Source organism: Oncorhynchus masou, unplaced genomic scaffold, assembly GCF_036934945.1.
Source record: "Oncorhynchus masou masou isolate Uvic2021 unplaced genomic scaffold, UVic_Omas_1.1 unplaced_scaffold_1448, whole genome shotgun sequence".
Taxonomy (NCBI): domain Eukaryota; kingdom Metazoa; phylum Chordata; class Actinopteri; order Salmoniformes; family Salmonidae; genus Oncorhynchus; species Oncorhynchus masou.
Genome location: NW_027004454.1, coordinates 51813 through 64318, shown reverse-complemented (window position 1 = coordinate 64318; position 12506 = coordinate 51813). Strand labels below are relative to the sequence as shown.

The 12506-nt window shown below is 45.9% G+C and overlaps 1 protein-coding gene and 1 non-coding gene across 2 annotated transcripts; both read right to left on the bottom strand.

The window, feature by feature from the left end:
• Window positions 1-5326: 5326 nt before the first annotated feature.
• Window positions 5327-11784, bottom strand: LOC135530878 (polyadenylate-binding protein 1A-like). The gene is given in 12 exon segments (XM_064959049.1): window positions 5327-5723; window positions 5834-6057; window positions 6885-7109; window positions 7655-7731; window positions 7733-7766; window positions 7880-8243; window positions 8831-9064; window positions 9186-9280; window positions 9512-9651; window positions 10105-10220; window positions 10390-10583; window positions 10934-11784. Coding segments are annotated over 11 exon segments (1890 nt in total). The 5' UTR covers window positions 11127-11784; the 3' UTR covers window positions 5327-5723; window positions 5834-5839.
• On the bottom strand, window positions 6180-6261 carry LOC135530880 (small nucleolar RNA SNORD72). The gene has a single exon (XR_010453916.1). It is a non-coding gene; the product is annotated as a small nucleolar RNA SNORD72 (small nucleolar RNA).
• Window positions 11785-12506: the final 722 nt, after the last annotated feature.

The window sequence follows — 12506 nt, the reverse complement described above, 5'->3', positions numbered from 1 at the left end:
TAATTCATGAGTTAATGCTTGGAGTCTTCGCAGATCATGACATAAAAAACACAATTTTCCTTACGGAATCAGTGTTTTGTCATTATGAAGCATTTAACAATTGAATTAGAAAATTGAACTTAAAAGCCTGTATGAATCCTGGATATGTCTGGAAATGGCCTGTCAGTGTTACTATGGCTACGTAACATGTTTCTGTTTCTCCATTGAAAACAGTTCTCATGGGAACAACAAACCCTCAATAATGTAGGCCAATGTCACTGCAAAATCAAATGCCTCTAAACAAAAAAGTTGCCTTATAGACCTACTGTCATTACATATGACCTACTGTCATTACATATTGGATGCGCATTGGTGTCTAGCTGTAGGCTAGTTGTCTAGTGATATTGGTGTCTAGCTGTTGGCTAGATGTCTAGTGATGTTGGTGTCTAGCTGTAGGCTACTTGTCTAGTGATATTGGTGTCTAGCTGTTGGCTAGTTGTCTAGTGATATTGGTGTCCAGCTGTAGGCTAGTTGTCTAGTGATATTGGTGTCTAGCTGTAGGCTACTTGTCTAGTGATGGTGTCTAGCTGTAGGCTAGTTGTCTAGTGATGTTGGTGTCTAGCTGTAGGCTAGTTTTCTAGTGATATTGGTGTCTAGTGATATTGGTGTCTAGCTGTAGGCTAGTTGTCTAGTGATATTGGTGTCCAGCTGTAGGCTAGTTGTCTAGTGATATTGGTGTCCAGCTGTAGGCTAGTTGTCTAGTGATATTGGTTTCTAGCTGTAGGCTAGTTGTCTAGTGATATTGGTGTCTAGCTGTTGGCTAGTTGTCTAGTGATATTGGTGTCTAGCTGTAGGCTAGTTGTCTAGTGATATTGGTGTCTAGCTGTAGGCTAGTTGTCTAGTGATATTGGTGTCTAGCTGTAGGCTAGTTGTCTAGTGATATTGGTGTCTAGCTGTAGGCTAGTTGTCTAGTGATATTGGTGTCTAGCTGTAGGCTAGTTGTCTAGTGATATTGGTGTCTAGCTGTAGGCTAGTTGTCTAGTGATATTGGTGTCTAGCTGTAGACTAGTTGTCCAGTGATATTGGTGTCTAGCTGTAGGCTAGTTGTCCAGTGATATTGGTGTCTAGCTGTAGGCTAGTTGTCTAGTGATATTGGTGTCTAGCTGTAGGCTAGTTGTCTAGTGATATTGGTGTCTAGCTTCTTATGGCTTAGGGGCAGTATTGAGTAGCTTGGATGAATAAGATGCCCAGAGTAAACTGCCTGCTTCTCAGGCCCAGAAGCTAAGATTTGCATATTATTAGTAGTAATGGATAGAAAACACTGACGTTTCTAAAACTGTTTGAATGATGTCTGTGAGTATAACAGAACTCATATGGCAGGCGAAAACCTGAGAACAAATCCAACCAGGAAGTGGGAAATCTGAGGCTTGTAGGTTTTCAACTCTTTGCCTATCCAAGATAGTGTAAATTTGGTCTGATTGCACTTCCTAAGGCTTGTATTAGATGTCAACAGTCTTTAGAACCTTGTTTGAGGCTTCTACTGTGAGGTGGGGCGAATGAGAGCTGTTTGACTAAGGGGTCTGGCAGAAGGCCATGAGCTGGTCACGTGCATGGCCGAGAGATCGACCTGCGTTCCACTGCATTTCTAAAGACAAAGGAATTCTCCGGTTGGAACATTATTGAAGATTTATGTTAAAAACATCCTGAAGATTGATTCTATACATCGTTTGACATGTTTCTACGGACTGTAACGGAACTTTTTTGACTTTGTCTGGACCTAGTGATCGCGCCTCATGAATTTGGATTTGTGAACTAAACGCGCAAACAAAAAGGAGGTATTTGGACATAAATTATGGACTTTATCGAACAAAACAAACATTTATTGTGGAACTGGGATTCCTGGGAGTGCATTCTGTTGAAGATCATCAAAGGTAAGTGAATATTTATAACGCTATGACTTTTACTGACTCCACAACATGGCGGGAATCTGTATGGCTTGTTTTGGTGTCTGAGCACCGTACCCAGATTATTGCATGGTGTGCTTTTTCCATAAAGTCTTTCTGAAATCTGACACAGCGGTTGCATTAAGGAGAAGTGGATCTAAAATTCCACGTTTAACACTTGTATCTTTTATCAATGTTTATTATGATTATTTCTGTAAATTGATGTGGCTCTCTGCAAAATCACTGGATGTTTTGGAAGCAAAACAATACTGAACGTAACACGCCAATGTAAACTGAGCTTTTTGGATATAAATATGCACTTTATCGGACTAAACATACATGTATTGTGTAACATGAAGTACTATGAGTGTCAACTGATGAAGATCATCAAAGGCTAGTGATTAATTTTCTCTTTCTGCTTTTTGTGACTCCTCTCTTTGGCTGGAAAAATGGCTGTATTTTTCTGTGACTTGGTGGTGATGTAACAATTGTTTGGTGTGCTTTCGCTGTAAAGCCTTTTTTGAAATCGGACACTGTGCTGGGATTAACAACAAGTTCATCTTTAAAACGGTGTAAAATACTTGCATGTTTGAGTAATTTTAACTTTGAGATTTCTGTTTGAATTTGGCGCCCTGCACTGTCACTGGCCGTTGTCATATCAGCCTTAAGAAGCCAGCTGTAGGCTAGTTGTCTAGGGAAATTGGTGTCTAGCTGTAGGCTAGTTGTCTAGGGAAATTGGTGTCTAGCTGTAGGCTAGTTGTCTAGTGATATTGGTGTCTAGCTGTAGGCTAGTTGTCTAGGGAAATTGGTGTCTAGCTGGAGGCTAGTTGTCTAGGGAAATTGGTGTCTAGCTGTAGGCTAGTTGTCTAGGGAAATTGGTGTCTAGCTGTAGGCTAGTTGTCTAGGGAAATTGGTGTCTAGCTGTAGGCTAGTTGTCTAGGGAAATTGGTGTCTAGCTGTCGGCTAGTGATATTGGTGTCTAGCACGGCCCGGCGGTCGGATGGTTAAGTTAAGGACAGCCAGCACAGCCCAGAGGTTGGATGGTTAAGGTAAGGACAGCCAGCACAGCATGGACCGAAGGTTGGATGGTTAAGGTAAGGACAGCCAGCACAGCATGGACCGAAGGTTGGATGGTTAAGGTAAGGACAGCCAGCACAGCATGGACCGACAGTTGGATGGTTAAGGTAAGGACAGCCAGCATGGACCGACGGTTGGATGGTTAAGGTAAGGACAGCCAGCATGGACCGACGGTTGGATGGTTAAGGTAAGGACAGCCAGCACAGCATGGACCGAAGGTTGGATGGTTAAGGTAAGGACAGCCAGCATGGACCGACGGTTGGATGGTTAAGGTAAGGACAGCCAGCACAGCATGGACCGAAGGTTGGATGGTTAAGGTAAGGACAGCCAGCACAGCATGGACCGACGATTGGATGGTTAAGGTAAGGACAGCCAGTACAGCATGGACCGGCGGTTGGATGGTTAAGGTAAGGACAGCCAGCATGGCCCAGAGGTTGGATGGTTAAGGTAAGGACAGCCAGCATGGACCGACGGTTGGATGGTTAAGGTAAGGACAGCCAGTACAGCATGGACCGGCGGTTGGATGGTTAAGGTAAGGACAGCCAGCACAGCATGGACCGACGGTTGGATGGTTAAGGTAAGGACAGCCAGCATGGCCCAGAGGTTGGATGGTTAAGGTAAGGACAGCCAGCATGGCCCAGAGGTTGGATGGTTAAGGTAAGGACAGCCAGCATGGCCCAGAGGTTGGATGGTTAAGGTAAGGACAGCCAGCATGGCCCAGAGGTTGGATGGTTAAGGTAAGGACAGCCAGCACAGCATGGACCGACAGTTGGATGGTTAAGGTAAGGACAGCCAGCATGGACCGACGGTTGGATGGTTAAGGTAAGGACAGCCAGCATGGACCGACGGTTGGATGGTTAAGGTAAGGACAGCCAGCATGGACCGACGGTTGGATGGTTAAGGTAAGGACAGCCAGCATGGCCCAGAGGTTGGATGGTTAAGGTAAGGACAGCCAGCATGGACCGGCAGCAACTAATGGTAACACAGGGAAGAAGCAGGATAATATAAGGGAGAGATATTTGTATGACTATTATACTGTCTGGCAGTATGACAGAGATATGTCACGGGCATTATGGTTGACTGGAATACTGTGGCAGAGACAGAACTAATATTAGGGTCATGGGCTTTGACAAAACTAATATCAGGGTCATGGGCCTTGGCAGAACTAATATCAGGGTCATGGGCCTTGGCAGAACTAATATTAGGGTCATGGACCTTGGCAGAACTAATATTAGGGTCATGGACCTTGACAGAACTAATATTAGGGTCACGGACCTTGTTATATGTATACACGTATCACAGGTTGACCAGTCAGAGTACTGGAGGGTCACAGATGTTAGATCACAGGTTGACCAGTCACATCTGCCTTTAACATTGCTGGTGTAACAGTATAACGTTAGACCGTCCCTCGCCCGTACCGGGCGCGAACCAGGGACCATCTGCACAAATCAACAACAGTCACCCACGAAGCATCGTTACCCTTCGCTCCACAGAAGCCGCGGCCCTTGCAGAGCAAGGGGAACTACAACTTCAAGGTCTCAGAGCAAGTGACGTCATCGATTGAAACGCTATTTAGCGCGAACCACTGGTAACCAAGCTAGCCGTTTCACATCCGCTACACTGGTCACCTCAGAAGAAAACTCTCATTGGTTTACTAAGAGAGACCATATCTGGGAGGTTGTAAAGACAACTGGTGATCAGCTGGAGCCGTACATCACATTCACGAGTCACCTCCAGTATTACTGTAAACTACAGCGCCACCTAGTGGCAGACCACAGCTCCTGCTACGCCAGCGCTCTGCAGTACCCATCACCTCAACAGCGCCACCCCACAGCTCCTGCTACGCCACTGCTCTACAGTACTCATCACCTCAACAGCGCCACCCAGTGGCAGACCACAGCTCCTGCTACGTCACGCCAGCGCTCTGCAGTACCCATCACCTCAACAGCGCCACCCAGTGGCAGACCACAGCTCCTGCTACACCACGCCAGTGCTCTGCAGTACTCATCACCTCAACAGTACAGGTCAGCGTTTCCATTAGCAACTACAGTGCACTAAAAAGTGTGTGTGTGGGGGGGGGGGGACCCATAGCTCGTCGTCGTAATAATTCTGCCTTTTGGACCGACTATAATGTGAATGCCATCTACAATGAGGTTAGACGAGCCTTCGTGCACCAGCTCAAAGTGGGTTAACTGCCGGTTCAGGGGCAGAACGACAGATTAACCACACTAACCACTAGGCTACCCTGCCATGAGACGAACCTTCGTGCACCAGCTCAAAGGAAAAGACGAACCTTCGTGCACCAGCTCAAAGGAAACAGGCGGCCATTTTAGGTGTTTGATATCTTTATTCAGCAGTTTTCAATCCAAATGACTTTTCAAAGTACTCAGCTATCTCTGAACACAACAGCGGATATTCTGAGTATTGACACAGGAAGAGGAAATAAAAGAATGGAATGTTTGTCTTTTATGGTCACATTTGTCAAACATTTTTCAATAATTAAGATAGTTTTTGCTATTTTTTTGTTGTTGTTTGTCCACTTTTGTAACTTTTAATAACAAGGACTAGATTAATCTTCTCTAGACCCGGCAGATGTTGTATTCATTTTTTGTAAAGAAAAACTTTATTCATTTTTGCAATGTTTTCAGAGTTTTCAGGTTTTTTTCCATGTTTAAATTTTTTCTACCATTTTCTTCGGTGAAGCAAGTTAAAGGATTACCGTCTCTGAAACAAACAAACACATGTTAACATTAGTAGCATGCCAACATCGAGGTAACACCTTAAAAAAAACAACAGATTAAATAAAACATTTACATTCTAACTATAGTTCCTACCGGCTCTTAGCTGGGGACTCCGGCGGGGTTGGTGGGCTTCTGGGCGGACTCCTTGGCCTGGTGGGCCTGCAGCACAGCAACAGCCTCGTCCACCTTGGAGCGGAGAGACTCGGGAGACTCCAGCATGTGGAGCAACTCGGAGTTGTCTATCTCCAACAGCATGCCGGTGATCTTTCCAGCCAGACTGGGGTGCATGTTTTGGATGAGAGGGAACAGACGCTCGCCTGGAGAACGAGGAGGGGAGGGTTCAGCATCAGTAACGGACCCAGAAAAAAGGCTCAGCAGGGCCGGCAGTACAGAACAACAGATGCTCCTTCTTCAGTGGTTCGTGACGGATAGGTTGGGCTCTTTGTCTCAGTTTAAAATAAATAAGAATCACTGACATTCATAAGTTCAGACATTTTTACAGATTACATCATTGACAAAGAGCACATGAAAATGTTGATCGTCCAAAAAAAAAAAAAAAAAAAAAAAGCTTCAAAATGGTGTGTAACTTTTTGGACGACCAGACCAAATTCACATAGAAATGGGCGTTATAGATCTGGCATTCTCATTGAAAGCAAGTCTAAGAAGAGGTAGATATGATCTACGTTGCTATTTCTATACTTCCCGTTCCTCAAGTTGTTGTTTTTTGTGTGTTTTACTTTTGTGTTTTTTTGCGCCAGCTTCAAATAACCGAAAAGACAATATTTTATTATTGAAAAGATATTTCACAGCGCTTTTAGACGGAACAAATGATTCTCTACACAATGACCGATTATTTTATCACATAAAACTAAAGTTACCCAAAATATTTGAATTTTAGCAACCGGGAAATGACCGGGAGAAATCAACAGGCGAAAATCAGCCAATTCACAACACCGCCGGGTTAAGCAACATTATGAAACTATCATTTCACTATTACTACAGACATTTTCCTGACCTTCCACTGCAGAGAAAACACCTTTAGCACTATTACTACAGACATATTACGGCCATTTTCCTGACCTTCCACTGCAGAGAAAGCACCTTTAACTGTAGGAGACGGGAAGGTCAGTAAAAATAGACTCACCCAACATCTGCTTCTGTTCCTGAGGAGGAGCAGCCGCCAGCATGGAGGCCGTCAGAGGCTCCTGTCCCTGGACGTGGACAGCCGGCTGCTGCATGGTCACCTGGGGCTGGCTGGCCATGTGCTGCTGGGGGTTCCTCACGCCCGCTGCATACTTGTACTGAGGCATCCTCACCGGGGCTGCAGCTGCCGCCGCACCGGCAGGACGCTGGCCCAGGGCCTGGGTGGCTGGAGAAGGAGGAAGAGGAGGAGGGGAGAGAGGAGGAAGAGGGGAGAAAGAGGGAGAGGGTCAACATCCAAGAGACAAGATTCATATATTTCGAGGCCTGGTGAGCGTACAAAACATTAAGAACACCTTCCTAATATTGAGTTGCACCCCCCCCCTCCCCATGCCCTCAGAACAGCCTCAATTTGTCAGGGCATGGACTCTACAAGGTGTTGAAAGCGTTCCACAGAGATGCTGGCCCATGTTGACTCCAGTGCTTCCCCACAGCTGTGTCAAGTTGGCTGGATGTCCTTTGGGTGGTGGACCATTCTTGATGCACACAGGAAACTGTTGAGCGTGAAAACCCCAGCAGCGTTGCAGTTCTTGACACAAACCGGTGCGCCTGGCACCTACTACCATACCCCCGTTCAAAGGCTCTCTGAATGACACACACACACCCCATGTCTCAAGGCTTAAATCCTTCAACCGACGGTATAAATCGAGTAAATAGTAGCAAGATGAAAACCATAACGGAACATGCAGGGCTGGGATAACCAGGTAAACTCACCCATTCTCTGGCCGGCCATCATTCGTGGCACCTGGGAGGACGAGGGCCTCATGGCACCGAAGGTCTGCGGCCGGGGCGGACGGACGCATGGCGTTGGGCATGTTCTGGAAGTCTGGAAGCAGAACGGACAATTAAAACATCAAACAACTTCCTGGATAGAGCTATTGGGTTCTAGTCTGGAGTGAAACTGTTGACTAAAATAAAATAAAAAATGTAGCTCATTACGTTGTGGTCTGACGCCCTGGGTGGCCCAGCGTGGGCCTGGTCTCAGCTGAGCCAGCTGATTGGTGGAATAGTAGGCAGCGCGGTTCTGAGTCTGGGGGATGGCAGCCATGAAGTACCCAGAGGGAGGGGCAGGCTGGTAGGGGTTGAGGACTGGGTTGGGTACGGGCCGGACGGTGGCCATCCTCTGCATGTACTGGTTGGTGAGGTGAGCCTGGCGCTCCTCTTTCCTCTGAGCCAGCGCCACGTACAGCGGCTTGGTGGCCACGATGCGCCCGTTCATCTCCGTCACGGCCTTGGTGGCCTCCTCCGGGGAGGAGAAGCATACGAAGCCGAAGCCCTTGCTGCGACCACCTTCCATCATCACCTAGAGGCACATTAAATAAAAGGGGTTTCTGAACCAGAAAGACAGGGGCCTATAGACCACACCGCTATATAGAGACAGGCAACAAGCGTACCACCACACTACCGTAATGGCTCAATCAAAGGGTGATGTTGACTTAGGAAGGTGTAGAAGGTGGTAGGAAGCGTGTAGGAAGGTGTAGAAGGTTGTAGGATGGTATAGAAGGTTGTAGGAAGGACTTAGGAAGGTGTAGAAGGTTGTAAGAAGCGTGTAGGAAGGTGTAGAAGGTTGTAGGAAGGTGTAGAAGGTTGTAGGAAGGTGTAGAAGGTTGTAGGAAGGATTTAGGAAGGTGTAGAATGTTGTAGGAAGCGTGTAGGAAGGTGTAGAAGGTTGCAGGAAGGTGTAGAAGGTTGTAGGTAGGTGTAGAAGGTTGTAGGAAGGTGTAGAAGGTTGTAGGTAGGGTGTAGAAGGTTGTAGGTAGGGTGTAGAAGGTTGTAGGTAGGGTGTAGAAGGTTGTAGGTAGGGTGTAGAAGGTTGTAGGTAGGGTGTAGAAGGTTGTAGGTAGGGTGTAGAAGGTTGTAGGAAGGTATAGAAGGTTGTAGGAAGGTTACCTTGGCGCTGGTGATGGTACCGAAAGGAGAGAACTCCTTCCTCAGACGCTCGTCGTCGAGGCCGTCGTCCAGATTCTTGACGTACAGGTTGACCCCCTGGTAGCGGGTCATACGGTCCTGTTTCATCTGCTCAAACTTGCGTTTTAACTCCGTCTGGCGCTCTCCCTTCTTCTGGGCCCGGCCCACGTAGACCTGCCGGCCGTTAAAATCCTTCCCGTTCATCTCATCTACAGCCTGAGAACGTAACGGATACAGGTGGTCCCGTTGAGGTTAAAAATCCCTGTCTTGTACAGGACACGCAGCCCTATTTAACCTCCAGATAAACGATAATAAGGAAATGTACGGTACAACTCACCCTCTGAGCATCCTCGTGCCTCTCAAAGCTGACGAAGCCGAACCCCCGGGACTTCCCGCTGTCGTCCGTCATCACCCTGATGCTCAGGGCCGGTCCTGGAACAGTAGAACCCAACACAAAAACGCCATCAAATTCTAACTCTACGGAACCGACATTTACAACACGAGGAACAAATCCGACAATCTGGGCTCGATTCCATTATAGTGCCGTGACAAAACATTTAGTTATTGGACACGAATTAGGTCGGTCCCTCCTCGCTTGGTGCCGTCTGCGTCCTAATGAAGACATCCCCGGGTGTGGAACAACAACATGTGTAAGACACTTACCATATTTCCCGAACAGCTCCCTCAGCTTCTCGTCGTCCATGTCTTCTCCGAAGTTCTTGATGTACACGTTGGTGAACTCTCTGGCTCTGGCTCCAAGCTCGGCCTCGCGCTCTTTGCGGGATTTGAAGCGTCCGACGAACCTATGGTATGTTAATAAAATAATATTGTGAGTTGAATAGTGTGTTGAAAGGGCTACCTGTTCTGTAGAGGGGGGGTGAGCTTGGTAGTGTTTGTTTGTACCACCATTTTGACTAAACCCCCCCAGGGAAGAGGATTGAGTTTGATAAAGCTGTGAGTAGAGAAGCACAAGGCTACAGAGCAACAGTTCTATATTAGTTGACACTTGAAACAAACAAAAAAAAACCTTGAGTTAGTAAGATTAAAGTTAAGACTCACACGAAAACAAAATCCTGCTTTAAAAATCAAACCATTCTTTTGAATCCAGTTGAAATTGAAAACCAGTTCGCGTTTACAACTCAGTTACATTTCTGTACGGTTCAAGTTATAGTTGCATTTTAACTGTGGACAGCTGACCAGCCCCCCCATCTATTATTGATTATGTCTCTGAGTTCACGAGGACTGATCACACTTACACTTTTCTGTCATTGAGCAGCATGCCGTTCATTTTCTCAATGGCCCTTTCAGCAGCCTCCTGGGTCTCAAAATGCACAAAGCCATAGCCCTTTGAGCCATTCTCATCACAAACCACCTGGGAGAAGGGACACCGGAGAGCACAGGCAGTGGGTTTTAAAACCATCAGGCGTACCGAAACAACACTCAAAATTCAACACACATTTCAACCAACACTGCTGAAGGGGGGTTGAATAACACAGCACATGGCAGCCACACACAGCCAGAAAGCGTCTCTCTCATCCTACCTTGCACGATAGGATGTTTCCGAACGCTGAGAAGGTGTCATAGAGGGCCTTGTTGTCAATGGACTTGTCCAGGTTCTTGATGAAGATGTTGCCCACCCCACTCTTCCTCAGGGAAGGGTCACGCTGAGACCACATGATACGCAGGGGTCTCCCTTTGATGACGTCGAAGTTCATGGTGTCCAGGGCACGTTCAGCTAGAAACACATATCGGGAGCAGTACCATTAGAATGCGGTTGAAGGAAACCGCTCCATTGCAGACCATATGCGGCCGATACTCCCAATGTAACGCTACAGCAAATTAGGACGGTGAAAGACTCGTTAGCCTACATAGCTTGCTGAACTGAAACCATGTTAATCAAATGTTGACGCGTGATTATGTACTAGACCTAATGTTATTCATCACACCGGATTGACATATTTTTTGGTGCAACGTGAACGTGTGAGCCACGTCACGTTATTTTTTTTACTGGTGATTCCATTACCATGACGATTAAATACGATGTATTATTATTTAAAAAAATAAAATAAAATCATCAATAGTTACCATCGGCTGGTTGTTGAAAGTTAACGTAGGCATATCCGAGGGATCGACGAGTGATCATGTCCCTGCAGACCCGAATGGAGAGGATAGGCCCGGCGGGGCTGAACTTCTCGTACAGCATGGCCTCGGTGATATCCTGGTGCAGGTCGCCCACGTAGAGGGAGGCCATCGGGTAACTGGGGGCGCTTGGATTCATGTCTACCGGATCGGGGTTTTGGTTTTTTTAAATAATACGAGAGGGTAAACACGTTACGTTGTCAGGCTAACGTCTGTGAAATGGTGTCTTGTGACACCGAAGATTTGTTGCTTGCTAAAAAATAAAAAAATGTTTTGGACGTTAACTACTTCGCACTTAGGCCCCAAAAAAGCAATGCGGGCCGGCTGGCTAATTCTGCTACCTGGTGTCTAGCGAGCTAACGTTACCTTCTGGAGGAAATAAATTACAAAAGTTACTAGTAGCTACAATATGTATTAAACTACGACTAGTTAACGTTACAATAATAACAGATGCGATATCGACAACAAAAAAACCCTGCTACGTTAGCAAATAAAAAATACTAATAAAATGTCTCGGTTAACTATTAATATGAAATCACCCCACGCCTTTCCAACAATGTTATCAAATGGAACAAAATGACCTTCTCTTCCGAAATCTCGTCCTATTTTCGACGGGTTACTTGTTAGTCCTGCTTCACCGAGTTTTTCTTTTTCTTACAAAAAAATAATCTTCCCTTGTGTTTATTTATTTTATATATTTTTTTTGTGTTTTTTTTTTGATAATAAAATGTGTGCCGAGGCTCCGGAACACACTCTAGCGTAGCTACGCAGAAGGGAATGAACATGTGGTCATGTGCTGTTGAACCCCCTTAAAACACAGATCTCGCAGATTCTCTCGTTGGTTTGCGTCATCTGATCCTAACAACGCGAGATCTTATTAATCAAGACCTCTGATCAATACACGTATTGTTTTTTGTTTTATTTTCTTCTTCAATTCTTCCAAATAATATTCCTTGATTTGACCGCTATTGCTGCTCTAAAATTTCTGGTATTAGCAAATGCAACATAGCCATTGGTCTTTGAGGTAAAACAAGTTCACGCATGGTTGTGTATCTATAACAGGGGGAAATAACGGGGGGAAGCAGCATTCACTGGTTCCTGTCTTCAGGTTCAAGACACAGACAGTAACTCATGAGCAGGGTGGCTGGTGGATGCCCACATTTTCTTCCCGAAAATAATGACGCTAATACATAGAAAACGCATGTAATGTTATAACACACAGATACGTTGTTTTGCATGTGGGTTTTGGATTGAACTGAGTGACAAACCGCCACTATATACATTCTATCAGTCAATGCCAAACTCTACCAGCATTCGGCTGGTGTTAATTTCCTCCCCGCTGATGAGGGTGTCAGTCTGGTAAATATGCAGATGCTGTACTTTTGAGTCATAAAGACATTCGCAGTATGCGTGCAGTAGCTGTTTTAGCTAATATTTGTTATAACGAACCCAAGATAGACCAAAGCTTGTCGTTCCAAATGGGAGCAAAATTAATCATAGTGGGGCAGAACAAGCAAGG